The sequence below is a fragment of the Acomys russatus genome, chromosome 2 (genome assembly GCF_903995435.1).
Source record: "Acomys russatus chromosome 2, mAcoRus1.1, whole genome shotgun sequence".
NCBI classification, from domain to species: domain Eukaryota; kingdom Metazoa; phylum Chordata; class Mammalia; order Rodentia; family Muridae; genus Acomys; species Acomys russatus.
The window spans coordinates 63,707,740-63,731,886 of NC_067138.1; the positions used below are offsets into that span (position 1 = coordinate 63,707,740).

A 24,147-nucleotide genomic window follows, 5' to 3' on the forward strand; every position below is an offset into this window, starting at 1 on the left:
AATAAAGAGACTCCTGAGGGTCCATGGAAGAGACAATCGTCTCCAGTGGGAGGAATTGGGATGTTACTAGAAGCACTGACAGAAGGATTGACATTGGAAGGACGATTATATTTAGAGTTTTGACAAGTTTTATTGATTACTCACTAGTAAAGGAACCCTGGGAATTAGCTAATGTTTCTGATGTTTCCTTATTTAGTAGCCTATAGCCCTAATGGTTGGTTGGAAGACTTAACAAACAAAACAACTGCATGCAAATCCTTTAGCATTGTGCCTAGGACATTAAACACCAGGAAGCATGAGTGAAAATAATTTTAATAATGAGGAAGGAACCTGAAGAAGCCTGAGAGTAGTTGTTGAATTTGTGGAAGATTTAGTCTTTTTGGAACTTACTAAGACGTATATGGGCTCTGCCTTGAAAAGTGGATGACAACTAGTGGCTTCAGTCCATCCTTTCTCCTGCAAGGTTCTGTTTTGTTTGAAGGGTGGGGGAGCCATTGGAGCTTCCTTGTTTAGATTTAATTTTATTTCAACAGAACTGATGTGTGTATAGGCTGATCTCAGGAAAATTAAGTACCAGAAGGGAAGATAGAGGAGAGATGAATTAAGAGGTCAGGCCTGTGGCTGATGATGCAGTCGATGGTGGAGAACTGTTCAAACGGTTCGGAGACCATACAAGGAGCAGGAGGTGGGGATGGAGACCGAGCAAGAGTGTGGACGCTTGTACGAATCGAAGTAGCCTCCTGTTCTTGCAACCCTAGACACATTTACACCCAAAGGAATTTGTTTAATCAGATTATAAAATCTTTATATACTCTTTATTAAGTTTGAAAAACAAAATGGTTCTCATATTTCTAGCAAATAGAGATAATTACTTTACACTTTAACTTCCTTTTGTAGCCTAGTAGGGTAACTTCTTGGACTTGGGAAGCAGAGGCAGGAGGATTACCCTGTATCTGAGGTTAGCTTTGGCTACATGGCGTGGTCCAAGCCACTGCGAGTTATAGTGATAGGCTCTCCCACAAAGAACAATGCAAAGCAGAGCTGGTGAAACGGCGTTGAGATCAGAGCACCAGCTCTTTGAAGCTGGCTCTGGAGCGGATCCCAATCCCTGATCATGAGCGCTGTCTTCTAACCGCCACACCATGGCTTTGGTGTACCCTGTGTCCTCTCCAGTGGTGGTGGTGGGAGTGGTAGTAATAAAGAGTAAAATGTTTTAATAACAAAACCTAATTTCTTCCACACCCATTTTTTAGTTCAAATGATGGCTCATTCTAACCCAGAAAAGTGGAAGATTTTATCCTTCAGAAATGTCTGCTTTGGGCAGTTCACATATTGAGAAACCATGTTTCCTGTGTCCTTTAATCTGGATTAAAGAATTTAAATGACATCGATTTTTGTGACACTGGCTTTTCTTTAATGCTTCACCTTCACAATTTTATTTTGGCTTTAGGACTAGAATTCTTATTTTAACTCTTACTTCCAAGTAATTGAATATACACTGAGAAAAAGTTAGTGTACGCAGAATTCCTGTGTTGTTCTTCCATCCAGCTTCTTGTAGTCGTTGCTGCTTTACAGTCATTGCTGGTATGTTTACTAAAACTAAGAAATTCGTCTTGGCGTGCCACCGTTTGCACGACTTAAATGTGCAGTGTAGCCCAGGCTGACCTCATTCAGGGTCCTCTCGGCCCTGGCTTCCTGAAAGCTAGAATTACAAGGGTGAGTCACCATGCAGATATTTGATATCTTAATGACAAACAAAACAGATTTGTGATGTCATACTTAAAACTACTAAGAAATCAATTTACAACATAATATAATAAACTTGTTTTCTCCTAACGCACAAAGTTAAGCTGCTTCTGCTCCCATGCAAAGTTGAAAATCTAAGTCTAGCCTTAGAACATTGCCTACCAAAGTAGCAAAGTGGCATTCGAAGGAATGACCATCATCTGGAGCAATAGGGCAGGTTGTTACCTGTTATTACTTGTTTTGCCACAGCTCTGGCTTTACCTCAGCAGTGGTGTAGCCCTCTGCTATTTTTGCTCTGTCGTGAAAAAGATGTGTTGCGCAGCGTCTGCGATTATGCCTGCTTTGTGAAGCTGAGCGCATGCCAGCCGCTTTAGGATGATGGCTAAGCTTGTGATTCGTCTTCAGAGTGTCATGGATATCGACTTTGTGTTGGGCACATCCTGCTCTCAGCCCTTGCATTTGAAAATGTGAGCAATGCCAGTGTGATAAGTGCTTGACAATTCAGGCCTGTCCCCGAGGGTTGTGCCTCAGAGGCAAACACAGACAGTAAAAGTGTGACAGTTCTTATAAAAGTTAGTGACCTTTAGAAACTGACTTCTGGGAAAGCTCTGGTTTTTAAATTCTGGGAATCCATTGAGACTGGGGTCTAGCTAACTGTGGGAAGCACAGTCTCCAGTTACTTGTTCACACATGACAGTGTGAATCCGAGCTCTGCTCTTGCCTCAGTCCTGTCCAGAAAGCGCCTGTTACCCCGACTCTCAGCAGCTTCAGTGTGGTGTGTTCAGATGTCTCGTCATATCATGGAAGAACAATCTTCATGAGTCATCAGGGGGCCTGACAAGTCGAGCCACTCAAAGCCCTTTAATTCCAAGTGTCCTTGATCTTCAGAAGCAGCTCCATAAATCTCTTGAACAAGTTTTCACAACTTAGCTGTATATCTGCAATAAAATAAAGCCAACTTCTATGCCCCACCTTCCGGATTCTTGCTGTGTTTGCGGTGATTAAGGTGATGGCCTTAAGAGTCACGACCTTTAGCTGTCAATTCCTTCATCACCTCACACAGTGAGTAGAAAGTGAGCATTTTTATGTGCTAGGAACTGCTTTACATGCTGGGATGCAGCACAGAATACCAAACCATTTCCACATTAGAAGGATTTATGACTAGGTAAGTTCTGTAGTTTATCTGTTGAAGATCTTCACTGTGTGGAGAAAAGTGAGATCTAAAAGAGTGAGAGGCAACTCTGTGTGTGTGTGTGTGTGTGTGTGTATGCATGCATGTGCACGCGTACATTTTACAGAAGGGTGTTCAGGAAAAGCCTCCCCGAGATGAAAAGACAAAATAGGTTCATACCCAGGAAAGGAAGGACAGTGAGTCAAAATTGAGATAGAACTGCGTACATTTGAGAGGAAGAAGAGGACAGCAAGAACGCCCAAGTGGCTGGACAGCTTGAGGAAGAAAATAGGTCAGAGATGCTGGGTACCAGGGACCTAGGATGCTGTACATCAGTATAAAAACATCATCTTTTCGCTGCTGCAGTGCTGTCTCAGTGGTTGAGAGCTGTGACTGCTCTTTCAGAGGACTCTGAGTTTGGTTCCCTGCACCCACCCTGGGTCTCACGACCACCTCTAAGTCTAGCTCAAGGAGATCTAAGGTTGTCTTGTAGCTGCCGTAGGTACAGCTTGCACCTGGCATGCACATAGGAAAACCAACTTTCTTATATTAAAGACTGAAATTTTAACGGTTGAATTTGTAATGACCGTGAGACTCTTAAGGTGATGTTTATCATCTGTATCGTTAATTATCAAATCTATCTGCCTGTCTTTATCTATCTATCTATCTATCTATCTATCTATCTATCTATCTATCTGTCTATCTGTGTCTACCATCTATCGGATGTCAGTGATAAGCAGTCATGGCATTAGTCTAAGTTGGTTCTGTGAGGGATGCAGATGTCTCTGCTGCCATGCTATGTAGACAAACCTGGAATAACACCATATGGTCAGAATCAGGTACTGGAAACAATAGGGCTGATGGCAAAATAGAGTTAGGATGGAACACTAAACACCAAGAAAGCTTAAACAAATAATAGTCTATTACATGCTAAAAACCAAAAACGAATAAGCCAGCACCACGAGTTACACCTGTTTTCTGTCATCTCATGTAATGGGAGCCCGTGTCCTCTGAGGAGGAAGTCTTGCTTCTGATACACTGTTTTCATGAGACGCAGAGGGCTGGTCTAGTGCACAGCCTCGTTAGCGCACATGGGGAGGAAGGCCTGGGCACCTTCATCTGCACCTGCAGCCCATAATGAAAAGAAGCCACGGAGGCGACAGTAAGTCACTGCCATAGATTTTCAGCCATCCTCCCACCTGCAAGTTGTCTTCTGTTGAAAAAACTTTTTTCTTTTCATGAAAAAAACTCACCTCTGCTTGAAAACAGCAGCATGCTGGGAAAATCTCTTGGGAGCCAGTGTGACCTTATGGACATTATGCTGATGCCTGCCATGTATGAGGCCAGAAACACTGGCCTAGCAGACGGTACGGCTGCCCTCAACATTTCTTAGCTCTGACCTGCAGCCAGGGTCTGCCTCTTTTCTATTTTTGTTATTCTTGTTGAAATAGGTATTCGGGGACTGCAGATACGGTTCGGTTGTGAAATACTGGCCTAGCAAATGTAAAGCCCTAGGTTTATTCTAACACCGCATGTCTTGAAGATATGTGGATACTCAGCAAGAAATACCATACCATTAGTCTAGGAGTATGCCAAAAGTGTGGAGAGGTATAATAATGTATGACCATAAAAAGGCTCACGCAGAAGAGCTGCAAGTTAAGGCCAACTTGAGCTATTTATCTAAAGTTCAAGCCTATTCTGGGTCATTTAATGACTTGACATCTCAAGAAACACAAATCTCAAGAAAAACCAGTAAGAAATCACGTACACACAAAATAATTTTGTGTTGGGGCTGGAGAGATGGCTCAGTGGTTAGGAGCACTGACTGACTGCTCTTTCAGAGGACCTTTGTTCCGTTGCCAGCACCTACATGGCAACTTATAACTGTCTGGAACGCCAGTCTCGGAGGATCCAGTGCTCCCTACTGGTCTCTGCAGGCACTGCACCCATGTGCTACACAGACATGCGTGCTCACACTTAAACACAAATTAAAATAGAAAAAAAAAAAGTAAAATATTTATGTTTTTTGTTTTTTGAGGCAGGATTTCCCTGTGTAGCCTTGGACTCACTTTGTAGTCCAGGCTGGCCTTGAGCTCACATCCTTCCACCTCCTCTGCTTCCATGAGTGCTGGGATTACAGGCATGCACCACCGCGCCGGGCTAAAGAAACCACTGTTACATCTTTAACAAGACCCACTTTTTAGGTCAGTTAATGTATCTGACAGTGAGAACTTAGTTTACACTAGATATTCATACTGAGTTTATTATCACCATTAGCATTGTTCTAGAAGATTAATTAGTGTAGTAAGCCATAAAGCCAAAAACAAGGGGAATGACTGCAAGTGATGAATTAGAAAACAAAATCAACTGCAGTTATTAATAAGCTGCATGGAAGAAAGTAGTCTATATGTGTAGTTAGATAAGCACTTGTTACTTAGTAAAGAGGTCATTCTGAATCAAATAATTTATTAGCTATTAGATTCAGTGAAAGTTTTGGATAACTCATATTGTGTATCGAAATAAATCCTATGAAATAGATACCAGGGAGAAACATACCAAATATCCAAGGAGCTTAGAAGCAGCGAGGAAGATCTAAAGTCAAAATGATTTGATTATGCAGAATTTTATTTCTATGTAACATTGAATGGTAAACTGAGTCACAGGATGTATCTGTTGGGGTTTGTCCAAAGGAATTAAAAACAAAATAAAACAGGTTTAAGTCAAATGTGGTGGCCCACACCTGTTATTTCAGCCCTTAGTTGTTTAGGCAAGAACTGTGTTTTTTGTTTTTGTTTTGTTTTGTTTTTTTCTTTTAGAGGCAGGGTTTCTCTCTTTGTCCCTGTCTGTCGTGGAACTCCACTCTGTAGACCAGGCTGGCCTCAAACTCAAATAGCTGCTTGCCTCTGCCTCTGTCTCCCAAGTGCTGGGATGAAAGGCAGAATTAAAGGTGTGTGCCACCACCTCCTGGCTGTTTTTGTTGTTGTTGGTTTCTTTTTTCATTTCCCTTCCGTTGTGGGAGGTAGGTTTCAATTGGGTTTCTGTAGAATTTATTTGCAAGCTGGGCGGGGTGCTCTTAGAAGCCATGTAGCTGTTTGATGGCTGGTCCAGGGCATCATTACTTTGGTAGTTGCTTTTAAGGGACTAATTGAGATCACTCTTAAAAAACAGAAGAGGACTTGTAATGGATAGTGAGAGGCTTGGTTGGGGCCCTACCTTGGTCCTGACTCCCGTGTGAGCCAGTTAAAGTATGTCAGTGCCTGAGACTACTAGCTTTGGTGAGTGTCAAAAATGGCTTCTTAGGAGTCCGGCATTTTGATGACTCATTAGGTTTGGAGACTTACAGCTGCTTATATTTTTAAAGCACTTGTTTACTCTAGTTTGATCTGTTCTCCCCTCCCCGTGCACCTGCCCTCTGTGGCTCTCCCCAGCAAGCATAGTGTCTGTCATTCGTGGGACTATTAGTTTGATGACTCAGTGTTCCTCTTCACTTGCTTGGGAATTTCTAGACTTTTTTTCTGGGTATGTGCTTTTAATCACTTTATAGATCTTCAGCTGATTTGTATTAATGGAGCTTGTGATGTGAACTTGATTTCCCAGAAGCCATCACAACTCCCGACACCACTGATTCCCAGGGTTGGGAGGTCCTGAGCTGTCTTCTCACAGTGGTATTTGACCTGAGGGTTGTCTTGCATTATGTTTTTTGCCTTTTTAGACTTAAGTAATCTGTTGGCTCTTGAGTTTTGATAGTTGGATTTTAACACTGAAGGGGATTTGCAGGTTTTGCAGTAATTTGTCACCTTCACATATGGCAGTCATTTGACGAGTTAGTCATCATTCTGGATAGCTGGGGGTCAGCTGGTTGTGTGAAGCCGGAAGTATTGGCACATCAGTCAAGGTGCTAAAGGGCACCCTAACTTTGAGTACCTCTGGGAAGAGGGCAGCAGTGTTGTTAGGTTCACGGTCCAGATTCCAGGGACAGGTTGGCTCAGTACTCCTGCGTTCTCGCGGCTTCCCATCCTTAAGGGCACAGGTGTGTGTTGGGTGTTGATGCCGGAGAAGCTGCCTGAGTGCTGGCAGCGTGCAATAGCATCTGCCTTCAGGTAAGCGCGTCCAGTCCTCGAAACACAACATTGCCAACCATGGGGGTCATATTTGAGGACTGGACAATCAAGTTACAAAAAGATAGCCTCATAATGTTTTAAGTAAGTTTACACTTCGGTGCTGTGCTTCACCCATAGCTATTCTAGGCCACACACTGCCTGGGCCACAGAGAGTTTGAACTGTGAGCACTTGATGAGTTTCCAGCTTTTATCACAGAAGGCAACGAAGGCAGTCCACAGGCGTCATCAAGCATCGTTGACTTGGCAATCCACCAAGCCCTGGGCTTTGGAGACTCATGATTTTACTAATACACTAAAGTACGTATCTGTCGACATATGCAGACAGCGTCATAAAGTCCACGTGTCCATCCTGAAGGCTAATTTATTAAAGACTTAGCTGACTATAGACTAGAAAATTCTTGTTTGTTTGGTCAGCATGAAGACAAAGCCAAAATACTATTAAGACTTACTTGCTTTTTCTTTCTTTCTCTTGAGACAGGGTTTCTCCATGTAACCCTGGCTGTCCTGGAGATTACTCTGTAGACCAGGCTGGCATCGAACTCAGAGAACCATCTGCCTCTGCCTCATGAGTGGTGGGATTAAAAGCATGTACCATCACTGTCCAGCTTAGAATTATGTACTTTTAATTAGTAAATAGTGTTTTGAATAAACTCCACTCAAATGAAGTCCTTTGTGACCCTACCTCATGAGATAAGGCCGTCAACAATTTACCTGCGTCTCACTTCCACACTATTGTTCTACAGTCTTTCTTCTCAGTACCCTCAGGTTTTGTTGTGCACACTGCTTGTCAACATGGGGGAAGCCAGAGGGCAGGCAGAAGGCTGTCTGACTACATGAAGTCAAGTAAACAAGAGTAGGCGGGGTGACTCAGAGAGCAGGCGAGCTCAGCTCAGTGCCCTCATTGTCTAGTCAGCAATAGGTATATGTCTGTGACAGAGTCCCAACATCCCTGCCCCAAGACAAAGTTTGGTAGGGCAGCATCAAGGTTTAATTTTCTGAGTATCTAGCAGCCCAGCTCCAGCACCTCCTAGGTTCTGTATAAATTGAAACTGTATATGTATTGTCCTATCCACTCCAATCTTTCTATAGCTGTTTAAATGCAGTCTAGTTTTATTATGGCACATGGAGTGTTTTTTGTTGTTTTTTTCTACTTTAAGTTGAATTTTCTAACCTTGTCTATCTTATAAGTTAATTGTTTGTAATGTTATTACTTTTCCCCTTTGTTTTGCCTACGAAGAGACTAGATTGTTCTAAGAAAATAGTACTTTATCTAGTAATCCTAGTGATTTAGGATTTTTTATTTTTATTTTTTAAAACTCAACCCAAGCCAACCAAACAACCTAGGAGCTGTGAAGATGGCTCCATGGTTAAGAGCATTCACTGCTCTTACAGGAGTCCGAGGCAGGACCCGGTGTCAGCTGGTCCACAGCAGCCTTTACCTCCACTTCCTGGTGGACCTGATGCACCTGCAGTGTTCTTAATTATTGGGGCCATTTCTCTAGACCCTGGTATGGGATTTCTTAATGGCAAAGAGTCACTTTATGTTTTGCAGACAAACACTTCACTTTACAGAGTAGACGGTACAGATGGCTAGGAGGAAACAACAGTTTGTTCCTACCTGTTAAACATCACTGTGGTGTTTTCTTCAAATAACTAGAGTAATTATTTGGGCATTTGGGAATTACCTATGAAATCAAAACACAAAATGCTTTAATATATTACTCTTGGTTGGAATCTATAATTTTCTTATAAGAAAAACGCTAACCATATAAAATGTGATCAAGATAAAATTTCCTGTAATTCTTACGCATTTCATTTCTCTGTTTTCCCTCCTCGTTTTCACATTACTTGGTAGGGAAGCCATGGCTTGTCTGCTTAACTGAACAGAGTGGCTGTGGGTGTGGAGCCCGAATACTCACTTTTCTCTATTGTGGAAGTTACTGTGTCACATAGGCAGATTACTTCACCCCCTCCTGCCCTTCATCAGTAAAATAAGGAAATTATCGACTATATCGGTTTGTTGTGCAGATTAAATGAGTTATTTTAAGCAAAGTATTCAGCGCATGGAGTATGTTTGGTGACACTAACTGTAATGTGTACGTTTGCGTGACAGTACACAAGCATGTTAATAAAGCAGGTTATTTTGATACCATGCCTGATTATGTTTGATTCATGACTTTTGTCACATTGGATAATTGTGTGCATTCAGTTCTTAGTACCAGAAAAATAAAAATTATATGCAATTTTGTTTGTCATCTCACTAACCTTCTGGTGTGAACTCAGACGGATTGTGGTATAAAAGGGAAGCAACGGAAAGGTAGGATCCAGAAATGGTTAGTTAGCAAAGGGACAGTGGCCCCAAGGTGAGAATCAAGTGATGGATTCTCATGTGCTTCACATTGTTCTTGTGGGAATGATCAATTCCTGACCACAGATGGGATGGATTCTTAAAATCAGTATGTTCGCTATGGGTTTCAGAATTGGGGTTTCCTTTGACTTTCATTAATAATATAAGAGCTTCCAACATGTGCGCATACCGGAACTTGACATATACACCTTCAGATATATTTTATTGCTTTATTGCTCCTTAACTACCCAGTAAAGATGGAGTGGAGAGTAAGATACAGAAATCGGTCAGTTCCCTGTTGTGTCCATCATTTGAAAGTTATTGTTCTCTTCCCTCTTGACCACAGGTGTCTGAACAGTTGCTCACTCATTCATTTCTTCTTGCTTTGCAAGCATGTGTTTTCCGTGATGTCACACCACGGGAACACTCATGGGTGTTTGGGATGAGTATTGGTGCAGTTCCCTTTCTTTGATGCTACCTAGGGAAATTTCCCATACCGCACTGAGAAAGGCACCAAGAACGATGTAGAGCTTTGTTCTCCTAGAAGCTTTAAAGTACCACCAAAGGGATATTTAACTTTATCTGAGGGGTCTGGAAGCCATGCTAGCCCCCCACAGTCACAGGGAAGAGGAGCTGAGGTTTGAACTGTGGGGGACTCCTTCCCATCTCTCTGTCAGTTCCCTTCCTGATGTTCCTGCCCTTCAGTCCCAAGCAGAAGTCTTGCTTCTGCCTGTGCTATTTTTAGCATGTAGCTTTCTAATGAACTTTGAAGTGTTCTGTCTTCAGTGTCAGGTAGATTGGCTTAAGCATTTCTTTCTGATGACGGTTTTGATGCCGTGTCCCTTTGTAGTTGACTTTTATACTGAGAAAGTAGAAGAAGACTAACCTGGAGAAGTGGGAGCCAATATTCTCTTTTGTTTCTTCCATAATTAAATAGCAATAATGCACATCATATTCCCCTCCCCTCCCAGGGCTGACACATTTGCATACATTGTTTTACTTAACTATCAAACCAGAGTATATATAGAACTTCATCCCATGGTTTTTATGCAACTTTTATCATAATCATCTTTATCTTACTATGCAGTTTCTTAATTCTTTTTGTGATTGCTTAATATACCATTTTAATAGTTAACAGTTTTCTATTGTCTAGCTAATTTCTAATTATTTTTCATAATAACTCTGCATTGAATATATTATGTGCAGCTGTTATACTGTTGTAGATTAACTTCTTTGGGATCTTGAAGTATATTGCCAAATTACTTTCTGAAAGTGACTAACCAATTTATATTACTGTTTTAACATAGCTTTAAACAAAGTTGCCAGCCTTCGGTGTGATGGCTTTTCATTGGGAGTATCGACCTAACCACAGCCCTTGTAACCATGGCTTTTAGAAATGTAGTGAGACATGGCTGGACAGATGGCTCAGCAGTTAGAAATGCTCACCGTTCTTACAGAGGACTCAAGTTTAGTCCCCAGAACCCATGCTGGGTCACTCATAGCCACCTATAACTCCAGCACCAGGGGATCTGAAATCTGAGGCCCTTTTCTGGCCACATGGTGTATACACACACACACACACACACACACACACACACACACACACACACACACACGTAGCAGTATATCTTTAAAAAGAAACATAGTGAGTGGGATTATGTTGTTTTCATCCCAGTTTCCTAGGGGTGTGTGTGACTCAATAATTTTTTTTTTTAAGAGTCTCGCTATAAAGGATCAAAGGAGTTATCCGCAAAACCTAGACTCAGGGGAACTGGAGAGATGGGTGGCTCAGCAGTTAAGAGCACTGGCTGCTTTTCCAAAGGACCTGGTTTAATTCCCAGAACTGACCTGGTGGCTCATAACTGTCTGTAACTCTAGTTTAGGGGACCTGATAGCCTTTTCTGGTCTCTCTGAGCACCAGACACACACGGTGCACAGACATAAATGCAGGCAAAACATAACATGCTGATAAAATAAAAGGAAATATTTTAAAAATATAGACTTCATTTGCCACTATTTACACACATAAGAGGCTTTATATTCTGATATAACCATTAGTGGACATCTTTGAGAAACACAGCTTTAGGAAAAGGAGCCAGCCTATGGTACAAATGGAAATTGTGTAGTGCAAGAGAGGCAGGGAGGATGCTTGACTCACAATATTTCATCCCTGTAGTTAAGAGATGTAGCCTTGTTGATTCACTCATTAAGTAATTACTCGGAGCCTACGATGTGGCAGGCTTTCCTGAACCCATGAGGGTATAGCAGTGAACAAAACCAAGAAGTCCTGGCCCCCAAATACACTGTGAGGTAGGAAAATCAATACAGATTCAGCTGCCTAAGGGAAGATTCTGTGCATGCTTTAGACTTGCATTTTAGGAAAATATTTCAGTGTCTATATAAACAGGGCTGGTTGTTTATTTAAATAGACACATTGTCCTTATCCTCAAGAAACTCATAATGTAGTAGGAAACAATTATATAGAATACACACACACACACACACACACACACACACACACACACACACACAGAGTATATTAAAGAGAGCTAAGTCATAAATTTACTCAATAGCCACCTACATGCTGTCTTATGATTATGTGGTTTTTATGTTGCCTTTCATAGATTACTAGAACTTTAAAAACACTTTCATATGAATAGGAAGCACAGTTGAGTAAGAATCTAAATATGCACCTATGAAAAAATATTTTAAAGTAACAAATAGCATGGAAACCCAGAAAATCAACTAGTAGTCTAGAGACTGGAGATACCAGTGGTTCTCAGCCCATGGGCCGTGACCCCTTTAGGGGTTGAAGTATCTTTTCACTGTGGTCACCTAAGACCATCAGAAAACACAGATATTTATATTGCAATTCGTAATAGTGGCACAATTACAGTTATGAACTAGCAACACAATTGATTTTATGGTTTGGGGGATCACAACATGAGAAAGTCTATTAAAGGGTCAAAGGACCACTGTGACCCAATACGAGGTATAAAACAGCTGACTCTGTCTGTCAGCCTTGGACATCATCAGCTATTACAGAAGTTCTGACATCTGTAGGATGTGGGAAGGATAATACAATTTTAGAAATTCAATTCTACTTCCCCCCATCCCCCACCCCACAAGTCAGGGTTTCTCTGTTGTAGCCTTGGGTCTTCTGGACTTGCTTTGTAGACCAGGCTAGCCTTGAACTCACAGAGATCCACTGGTGTGCACCACCACTTAATTTTACTCTTAAAAGACTGCTTCAGACTGATTGAAGGAAGAAGCGGTAATACTGCTTGAGGGCTGTAGGCAGCTGTCACCTGTAGAAGTAGAGGGTAGGATTCGCAGGGTTGCAGAGAAGGACTAGCCTGGTGTCTGCTCAGTAATTATTATGTGCAAGAAGCCGAGTAAGAGACCCACAGTTACTTCTTTTAGAGGAGTCGGAAGTATAATGAAGCCATAGGTGACGTATCTCCTTGGTATCTTTCTGTCACAGCTCAGAAAACAACTTTTAAGTCCTCTCTCCTTAGACAGTTGAGTGCTTTTGACTTAGCATAAAGTTCATGAACTAAGACAAGTAGTTATATACAGATGTCCGTATCTTTCCACTCAGTGTCTCTTATTACCTCTAACTGCCTGTTTAAAAAAAAAAAATCATGCTATGATTTTCACCTTCACAATATAAATTGCCATCAGCAGGCTTAGCAAATGAAACAGATTGACTTACAGTAAATGTAAGTAGTTATGCGCTCCAGGTCCTTGACCGAGCTTTCCCAAAGGACAGGAGATGTCTTTCAAAAATCCTGTTAGGAGATTTTATTTGCAGGTGCAGTGAACACAGGGCTGAAAGCCTCTATGTTTTATTGCCTCCCACCTTCATCATGCCTGCTCATTCTATTGGAAACTGGAAAAACGATCCACACCAGTTCTTTTATTCTCTTGTTACTGCTCTGTGCAAATAAAAGCATCTTGGGGGATTTAATGAAGCAGCATGTCCTTGGAGGGAGCTTTCGAGAGTCTGAGTACACAATTCTTTGTCTTTAATTCTGGAGGCCTTTGTGCAACGCAGATTGACAAGAGCCAAATTAAAACCTCATGGGTAGACTAGTATGGCCACCTAAGAGCCCGAGTCACACGTGTTCCTACGTAGCAGTGACCTTTGAGATAGACATATTCAGTGTGCTTTAGGGATGGGCCAGTGGGTAGTTGGGACAATGGAAACTAGAGCAGAGCTGTGGAACTATCAGAGCATCTTGGAAATGGCTTCTTTAAGCCAGGAAGTCGGGGGCTGATGCTTATGGGGGAGAGACAGAGACAGACAGAGACAGGGAGACAGGGAGACAGAGGCAGCGAGAAAGAGAGTTGCAGATTACCCAACAATAGCCCAAAACAGTTGTAGGGATCTATGCTGGATGAAAGGCCCTATCAAAGCTAGCTTTGCCCTTCACAGGCATTATGGGCTTCTCATTTTAATCTGTCGGATCTGTGCTGCAAAGGTTTAGGCAGCAGACAGGATGGGTGACGTTTGTACTTGTCCTTACTATTGGCTCCAGGGTCTGTGCAGTCCTAGGCTTCTGGCTTCATGCTCCTTATTGCCGACCTGTGCGAATGTAAGCACGCATTGACGACAGAGAACCCAGATTATAAAGTGTTGGTACTTGGTTATCGGTGATGAATGTTTGGACATATCCCTGCTAGTGAGAACACGGGATTATGGGTAGTTACGGACTGCCAGTCGGAGTGAGGTTGAGATCAGGGCTGGCTTGTCTTGTGCTCAGGCTCAGCCTCAGCTGGCACACCTCTTCACATCCTCTGGCCTGGTTGTATTCAATGCTGGCTCAGACAGCTCCCTGGCTTAGTTCCAGACTGCAGCGACCCTTGATATATGTGACCAGCCAGTACCTAACTCAGGTTTAATAGGTATCTTAAAATGACACAAATATAAGAATACTGTTCAAGAAGCTTGGCAAATACAGTCCTTTGCTATGGGTTAAAAAAGAAAAGGGCTATTTCCCCTCATTTCTAGTATCTCTCCCTAAATGAAGGCAACCCGAGAAATAAAAAAATGGCCAACTTAGTGTGTCTTTTTGTTTTCTAGTAAACATTTCTGAGTGGAAGTAAAATTCATACTTGGCAGTGGATAGTTCTCATAGCTCGCAAGAATTTTGAGTGTGTTTGTGGGCACATGGCACATTGTGTTTTAGACACGGAAAGATCATTTCAGTGTCTGCGTCAGCAAGTAAGCTGCAGGTGATTCCAGCAGACCTCTGAACCACCTTCTCAGTGGATCCCAGCCTGTTTCTGCAATACCTCTTCCAGCCCTCCGTGTTGGCGCTGTTTGCAGTGTCACAGTACTAAATGAGAGCTCAGGAAGGGCAGGAGCCGTCTCACCTGTCTGTGAGTCATTAGTACTTAGTGTAGTGCTCAGTGTTGATCGGGATAGCCTTCAGCATGCTTGGGATAGTATCACACAGTCGCACGCCACGTTAGCTGTCCTTTTTTGTTATATGTTTTCTATTATTTTGCAAGCACGCTTCTATAAGTATGGCCTATAAAGGGAAGATTCAGAGCCTGATATATTGCCCTGTCCCTATAGGAATCTTTGGGGAAGCTTTTCACGTCTGTTCTAATGAGGGTAAAGCTTACACATAGTAGGCACAATACAGGAATGTGGTGGGGGACATTCAGTCTTTGTTTTTAGCTGTTTCATGGGCCTTTTCCCATGGAGGAGTTTATCCTTTTTCTTCTTCCATATTTGAGACCCAGTTGACACCTTTAAATCTAGATTGTTGCCTTTGCCTGGCTGATCTTTCTGCGGTCTTCTTAATCCTTTCTGCTCTGCGTAATTCCATGCAGTAGGTTCCTCTCTACCAGCGCACTCCCTTGGGTGGCCTGCCCTGTTGAAGCTGATGCTCTCTAGGCACTTCTGACTCCACCCAGCTAGTCATAGCGTAGCACTTGCTGAAATTTCTGTGTGTTGGTGTTAGCTACAAATGCATTTTCAAAATGGGGATTTCTGTGAAATAATATTGAAAGCCGAGTTAGAACTTTGTGCAGGTTGATGCCCTAAAGAAAATCCAGAACCTCCAAGGAGCACATCAGGTTTCTTAGGAGGCTGGTGGTTTAGGTTTTAGGGTTTATGGTGACTGTAGGGTCAGTCACACAGTTGTCCATAACTGTGATGTTTCCATGAGGTATTGCAGAAGTTAAAAAGTTCGATACCCATGCAGGGTAAAGTGTAGGGATGTAAAAACGCCAAGTCTTGTCTTTGCCTAGCTTCAAGATAAGGAGAACATGAGTACTTTGCTGAATGACATCTGTGGTCTGGCATAGAAGAACGTATACACATTTTCTATTATTTGTGTGTGCGCACGCGCATGCACAGTCATGCATGTGCACACAAATATGTGTGTGCACATGCATACTGTTTTTGTCATTATTTGGAATAAATTTATGATTCCTTAGATCTTTGCTTTGTTTTTTTTTATTTATTATTATTATTTTTGGAACCTTCCAGTTACTATATTTTCAAATATTTCTTGTTTTATTACATCTTCCTCTTTGCTTCTTGCTATGCATATGTTAGACCATGTCAATTTCATGCTACACTTTGAGCAGTATTCTGGTTTCTGAGTTTAAATTCTTTTTTATTTGTATTGGGTACCTTGAGTTTACTGATCACTCCCTTGGCTATATTTGGTTACTGACAAGCCCAACTCTGCTTATTTTAGATTTTTAAAAAGATGCCCAGCATCATCTTCAGCCTTCTGGCCCAATATGTCTGATGGACATATTTGTGAGGCAGGAATTATTGAGGACTTGCTTACCCTGTCTTGGCAGAGTTTGGCTGTCATTGACTCTGCCTGCATCCAAGCCTGCCCTTTTTGGGGCAGAATTCTGCCTGTGGTAAAAATGAGGACATTTTGCCCAGTGGCTTGTTTGCCATATTTGAAGATAGTTTAGTTTTACAATTAAGCTTAGTTGTTTAGGGGTTAAAATGTTTTCAGGTCTAGATAGATGTTTTAACTTGATAATGATGAGATATGATAGATATTGATTCACATTCAGGATGTTAGATGCACCAAGATAGGAAAGATGTTTTCTTCAAGGCTGTCAAATACAAATAGCCAAAACACTAAGAATGTAACATTTATATAATTCCTGATTGTGTTATAGTTCTTCTTACTACAGGTAGTTTATTGTGTATATGTGTAATAATATAAATATATATGTAAAAAATAAAAAATGTTTAATTAAAAAAAACAAACTTTATATATGCACACAAATATATATGTGTGTGTGTGTGTGTATATATATATATATATATATATATATATATATATATATATATATAGAGAGAGAGAGAGAGAGAGAGAGAGAGAGAGAGAGAGAGAAGAATCTGAGGAAAGATAAAAATCACGTTTTTAAAGTATGTCTGCAGCACATTTTCCTTTTGATGGTCTGTATGCGATGTTAATTGGAAGAAACAGATAGCATTAAATCCAGTTGTCACTTGGTTACATCTGTTAAAAAGTCATTAAAATTTTCAGCTGTTGAGCTTTGTGGCTCACTTGGGAAATGTCATGGCTCATCACATGTCCCTCAGTTTCTCTGCATTGAAAGGATGCTGCATTCTCAGCCTGGCTTCTGGGTATTTCCATGTGAGGAATTGCTGATGCTCCTTACTGACTGCTAATAGGAGGAGTTGGCAGTCTTGTTGGTGTTTGGAGTCGTGGACTTGGGTTTTAAATCCTAGCTGCACAACTCTGAAACCTTGGGCTGCTTATTTAATTTCTGAGCCCAAGTTTGTTCATCTTTGGAGCAAGGATGGTACCTACATCAGTGAGAAACATGTATGTAAACCTTTAGGTATGGAAATTCCTGGTTAATAAGAAATCAGTCATTGATAGCATTAAAAATGGCATCCAAGCTGGGGGTCGTGGCGATGTATGCCTTTAATCGCAGCACTCAGGAGGCAGAGGCAGGCAGAGCGCTATGAGTTCAAGGCCAGCCTGGTCTACAAAGTGAGCCCAGTACAGCCATTATAACATAGAGAAACCCTGTCCTGGAAAACAAAAACAAAACCAAAACAAACAAACAAACAAACAAAACCCCAATCAAACAAAAAATAGCAGCCAAGATAAAATATGCTTCCATGAGACCATTATTTTAATATAAATAAGAGGGAAAAGAGAGTTTAATATTCTTATACCTTTTATGGAAAAGGTCACATTGTAAATAGAAACTTTAACAATTAGGAAGGTTTTAAACTAAAAAGCGAATATTGACGTGTAATGAAAATAGCCAGTGCTTTTGAGTGATGGACACTGCCCTGACGCCTGCTATTTTCTTCTGGGACGTCTCCTTTGTTACAGTGTGGGTGACCTTGTTGCCCCTTTGCTTTTCTACTCTCCTGGATTCTGTCATCCATTTTTTTCTTTGTAGCTTCCGTCCTCCCTACTTATATCCAGTAGAAGGTTTTGTATGTATTTACCACAGCAGCGCCTCACAACAGCTTCAACTGTTGCAATGTTGAGTCTTTGTGTTTGTCTTGTCAAAGTAAAATCACTCTGGCTTTATGTTAGAGATGGAAGCTCCAGCAGTAACAAACTGAGTGCCGGTCTAAAATGGTTGCAAACAAACAATAACAACAACAAAAAGCTGTTAATCTGAGGCGCCTGTCCCTCCTATGCTTTGTGTTCAAGACAAACAAATAATAGTGTTTCCCAGTAGCGCTGCTGTTTTATAAGTTACCATGGAGTAAATAGGATGAGTTTCAGAGGTCTCCAAATTCTGTACCCATGAGTAATTTTACTGCAATGGGCACTATTCAAGATTGAAATTGCTTAATACAAAGAAACATTGTTTCTTCACACAGTGACCAGCTGTCTTCCAAAGTATAGACCACAGTACAGGCATTTGAACAACAAAAGGAATAATGTTACTTTGTAGTAGTTTTACTTGTCCACCCAAAAGTTTGCAGAAGTCCAATCCTGACCTTAGATTTGTAGAGTTGACAGAAATTTAAGAGATCCAGTCTCTCGTTCCCTGCCATCAGGGAGACAAGCAACTTAGCCAAAGTCAGCTAGCTGGTAACGCCAGGCTCTGTCCTCCTCTGGAGGAATCCACCTACTCATTCCTACCGTCCCATGCTAGTTAGAGTCTTGGGGTGAGGGTTTTTTTCCTCCATGGCTAACGAGTGCTCCTTTGTTTTCTTGTGTGGGTGTCTGGGTGCAAGTGCGTATGCATGTATGTGCAGGCCAGAGATTAACATCATATGTCTTTCTCAGTTACTATCTCTCTCCCCCCTCCACCTCTCTCTACTTTTTCTTCCTTTCCTTCCTTCTTTCCTTTTTTCCTTCCTTCCTTTCTTTCTTTCTTTCTTTCTTTCTTTCTTTCTTTCTTTCTTTCATTGTGCATGTGTGCAGGGGAGTACACTTGCCACAGTAGGCATGGAGAGGTCAGAGAACAACTTGAAGGAGTCAGTTTTCTTCTCTCATGTGGACGCTAGGGGTTGAATTAAAGTTCATCACACGTCATGGAGGGTACCTTTATAAATGGGGCCCTACATCTTATTTTTTGAGATACAACCTCTCACTGAATCTGAAACTCACCAATTCAGCAACACTTGCTGGCAGCGAGCGCCACCGATCCTCTTGTGCTGGCCTGTCCAGTGTCAGGTTACAGGTACACACCAGCACACACCAGCATGCCGGGCTTTTTCATATGGGTGCTGGGGTTCAAACTCAGGTCCTTAGGTTTACACACAGGCGCTTTACCAACTGACCCTTCTTCCCATCTCATAGGCAGCTATTTTTTAAAAAATTATTTTATGTATATAAATGTCTGCATTTATGTATGTGTACCACATGCCCATGCAAGTCAGAAGAAGGTGCTGATGCCCCCGGGACTGGAGTTACGGATGGCTGTGAGCCATTATGTGGGTGCAAGGAGTTGAACTGCCTCATAGGCAGATATTTTAATGTTGAGCTTCTTAACCCTGAAGTCTGCATTCTTATAAAAATCATGTGAATATAAGTGTATATTTTAAGAGAAGGATCTGTAGCTTTTATCGAAGGATATATAGTTTAAGACTGTTGTTTAAAAACAGAGCTGAGCTTGACTCTAATCTAAGTAGTAATTCTACTAGAGCACTTGCTTATCTCCATGGCCTCCTGCCTCGGCCCCTTCCTACTGACAAGTCTTGAGATTACAATATCATCACACCCTTTCCATTTTATCCCTCTAAACCTTCCCATACACCCCTCCCTGCCTTCCTTCAAACTCATTTTGATTGATTGATATACATGCATATATACATAGTACATAAATATATTTCTAAATGTACCCTTTTTAGTGCAGGGGATGTTACTTGTCTGTCTGTTTTCAGGGCTGACCATGTGGCACTGGACAGTCAGCTGGTGTGCTCCTTCCTGGGAGGCCATCTCTCCTGCTCCCAGCTTTCCACAGTCGCCTGTAGTTCCTGTAGGGTAAAGGCGGGCTGGCTTTCTGAGGTTGCCTTCTCCTTCCCTTCCCCACTCCATTTTCAGGACAGGGTGTGAGATTCAGGGCTATTTGCTCCTTTGAGAGTTCAGGAGAGTTAATCCAGTTGCAGCTTGATTGAAAAGGATGTATGAACTCACCTAAGACTGTTGCACTAAGAAAAAAATACTGAATTGGAATTCCAGTCAATGCTTTGCAAATTAACTTTCAGAATGCCTCTAGTTCTCTGGTTAGGAATCCCTCTATTTGAACTGGAAGCACTTGCATTTTTGAGGAACACAATGAAAATCCAAGGATGATGGTTTAGAAATTGTTCAGGTCTGTCTAAAAAAAAAAAAAGTGAATATTTTCTTTTTGAATTATATTTAACGTAGACAAATCTACCTCTTAAGAATTCACTTGATGAGCTTCTTCTCCAAGAGAGAACATACAGAAAGGATGCTCTAACATGTTTGTTTGTCTGGCTGGCTGGCATCTGGACACACAAAGAAAAAGTCACACAAGTGAAAGACCATGTTCATTTATTCAGCCCAGAAATCCCTCACTGAGAACATATGAAGGCTTAGGCATAATCTCAAGTGATGGGAAATGAGACAGGCGCAGTCCTTTGCTATGCTCACAGTAGGCTACAGACATGGGCTTCTTAAGAATAACAGTTTAGGGCTGGGCATGTAGCTCAGCTGGTAGGTGCTGGCGCAGTCTGCACAGTGCCTTGGGTTCCATCTGTAACACCACAGAAGCCAGATGTGGTGGCTCACATCTGTATTTCCAGTACTTGAGAGTTAGGAACAGGAGGATCAGCAGTCCAAGGTCATCCTTGGCTACATAAGGAGTTCAAGACCAACCTGGGCTACACTAGACAATGTCTCAAAAGAGGAATAGAAAAGAATAACAACTCAGCATGCTACATATTTCAGTGGAGTACCACAAAAACTATCTATGTTAGTCCCATGCCTGCCAGGGGAAGAAGTGGGACTAGAGCCACAGCAGTGTTGGCCCCGGAAGCTAGCGTAGACTTCACAAAGACATGACAGATCGTTGAGTTTCGCCTTACAGGTTCGGTAGACATTGTCTAGCCCCCCCCCAAAAAAATCTGGGTAGAAATGTTTGTACCTTTTCAGTTTTGACTAAAATTGACACTTACCAGCTGTCTTACTTTGTATTTTGAATTTAGAGCTCCAAACGAGACTGGAAGCCACTGGAGGATCGTAGCTGCACAGACATACCATGGCTGCTGCTTTTTGTCCTCTTCTGCATTGGGATGGTAAGGACACTCAGGCTAACCACACCTCCACTCTGGACACAAGGGTGTGAGGGGGAGGGGGAGCTTCCAGTGCATCTGTGTGCTTGTCTCTCCTCTCTGCCCTACTGTTTATAATTGGCATAACTGGAGCGCCTGAGGTACCATCATGAGGGGGGTTATTTTCCCCTTTAATACAATTAGGTAGTATTTGGTAGTCACTTGCTATTTTGTCTTTTGTTTTGTTTTAGTTTTTGGCTTTTTAAAAAATAGTTTGTTTATTACTTTCTTATGGGCATTGATGCTTTGCCAGCATGTATGTATGTGTGAGGCTACCAATCCCCTGGAACTGGAATTACAGATAGTTGTGAGCTGCCATGTGAGTGCCTCCCAAGTGCTAGGATTAAAGGCCTGTTTTCTTTTGCTTTTATGCTTTTCTCCTTTCTTTTTTTCTTTTTCTTATTTTGTTGTTGCATGCAAATAAAACTGAAGGAGCGGACGAGAGTCCCTTTACCCAATCATTTGAGAGAGCCAGATGGTTTGATGCACATTTCTTTGAAATCTGACCTTGAGAGGTTAGTGGAACATCCTGACTACTAGCTCCTCCAGCCACACAAGCCACATGCTTATCTTTGGCATAGCCGTTTCTTTCCCCAGAGACCTGGCATCCCTTTGGAAAAGTGAGTATGTAGCTATCTGATACCCAGCACACTTGGAATTCTCAGAGTTTTGAGTTCTTCCTGCAGGGGAAGAGCCTGCCTAGTGCTTTTTCCCTTGTGTCAAGTCCTAGGCCCCCAGCCTGCCGTCAAGTGTGATGAGTGGCTTCTCTCTGATGGAAATCAGGACTTCTGGTGATTTCATCCTCGGGAGAGAGGATGAGAATTGGAGTCTTGGGGAAAGGTGCTGAGTGTGTACCTAGCCAGAGTTTGGCACTCATGGCTTTGGTTGCTGCCAGGGTGCTAGGCTCCAAAATAATAGGCCTAGAGCTGCTTTAGCACTTTCTGACATTTGGAGCATCAAAGAGTTTAGGAATCTTCATCTGGCCGGTCACCCTCGGTTTATAGATTAAAACATCAAAACTAAAGAAGAAGAGGACCACCCTTAGGCTACCGTGCTAGTGAATGGGAGAGCTGTGTTCCCAGCTCTGCATTTCGTCTCTCTCCATCAAGAAAACTCTGTCCAGGGCCGTGATTCTCCATCCCTTAGCGACTAACTCAGGCTGCAACTGCACTGTCTCCAGCATCTCTGGTTTTTTAGCTGTATTTTTAGCCCCATCTTCCTGCCCTTTCTATGCAGGGTCCTTCTGGAAATACTGCTTTTTGTCTGTCTGCAATAAAAGATTTCAGGATTCCTTGTCTCGCTATACACCAGCCGTCATCTAAGCTAGGAGCCATAGCTTTAGTTAAGGGTTTTAGCCCTGAGCAGAGGAAAAGAAAACAATACATTTGAATGAGACATGATAAGCTTAGGAAAATAAGGAGCATTTGTTTTAAAGATAAAAGTACACTTTTGTCAAATTTAGGACACATAGAAAAGGTCAAAATGCTAATACAGGCCTTATGAGGTGTTGTTCAAGAGTTTGCTTAGTTGAGCGGAGTGACATCACATGTTCAGCATGTGCGAATATTCACGAAGAGCATGGATAGACTGCCTGATAAAATCAGCCCCCAGCTCTTCCACAGCCATTGTAACCCCAAAACAAATAACAAATGACCTTCACAATTATGTTTGTAAAAACATGTGCCCTGCCACTCAAAGTGCTTTTGATTTCCCTGTGCTCAAATAGCCCAGGAAAGTGCAATCATTAATGTTAATAGACTGATTTGGGAGTTACTTGGGCGTAAGGAGCTGTTTACTGAAATGTTTTAATGCAATGGTAATTAATATAATGTCTATTTCATCACGACGGTAATTAAGACCCACTGTGTGTGCTTTTAAATACAGGCACAGCGCTATTTGTTTTGGACTGAATCTTTTAAGTAGGTTGCTTTCCCATGGAGTTGAGCTGATGTCAAATCTTGCTGTGAGGAGACAGAAGTAATCCGTTGCCCATCTCACAAGTGCAGCTGAGTTGTATAGTTTTGCTTCTGGTTCCATCCCGTTTTAATTTCATTCTGTAGTAAGCCATATACCAAACGCTCAGGGGTCAAAGTGTTACCCATTTCAAAATGGTAAAAACATTTGGATGGCAGTTGGCATGGCTCTTTGGGCAAAGGAGCCCTCTGCCAAGCCTGGTGGATGAGTTTGATCTGCAGGACTCACATGGTGGAAGGAGAGAAGTGGTTCTCTGAAGCTGTGCTGTGACCTTCATGCACATGTATGTATATATGTATGTGTACACAAAAACCCGTAAAATTTTAAAATTAGATTATTTTTGCATATACATAATGTGATGAAGTATCTGGAGGATGAAACCCAAGTCTAAACGTAGAATTCCTCCATGTTTCAGATATACCTGCTACTCATGCCCTGCAGGTAGTTTTATATAGTTTTGGCTGCAGCTCATCATGGGAGGTCACATGTGGACTTTCCCACATGTTGCCCATGCTGGTGCTCAGAAAGCTCCAGATCATGAAGCATTTTAGACTTCAGGTTTTTTGATGGACAGGGTGCAATCGGGATTCATTTTTGTTCTTAAAAAAAAAGAAAGAAAGAAAGAAAGAATAAAAGAAAATTAAGTGTTGTTTTGCATTAGCTTTAAAAGAATTCTTCATTTATTTTATTTTTAATCATACGAGCATTTTGCTTGCATGTACATTTGTGTACCATACACGTGCCTGGTGCCTGCAGAAGTCAGAGAGGGTGTTGGGTCTCCTGGAGATGGAGTTATGGATGGTTGTGAGCTACCTTGTGAGATGAGTGCTGGGAGTTGAGCTTGGGTCCTCCTCAAGAGCAGCAGAAGCTTTTAACCACCAGGGGCCATCTCTCCAGCCCCATCTGGAGTTTTGAAACGAACACTCAACAAGCATCTGTTGAACATTATCAATCCATAGAAATCTCTGAATCGTACAGTGAGATGGAGTTTACACCA

General features: G+C 41.9%; 1 protein-coding gene across 1 annotated transcript in view; it reads left to right on the forward strand.

Annotated features, from left to right (window-relative positions):
- Slc44a1 (solute carrier family 44 member 1) overlaps positions 1 to 24,147 on the forward strand; it is a 124,899-nt gene that overhangs the window by 20,589 nt on the left and 80,163 nt on the right. The window contains exon 2 of the mRNA XM_051162090.1: positions 21,051 to 21,140. Coding sequence (XP_051018047.1) covers positions 21,051 to 21,140 — 90 coding nt within the window. The remainder of the gene's footprint in view (positions 1 to 21,050; positions 21,141 to 24,147) is intronic.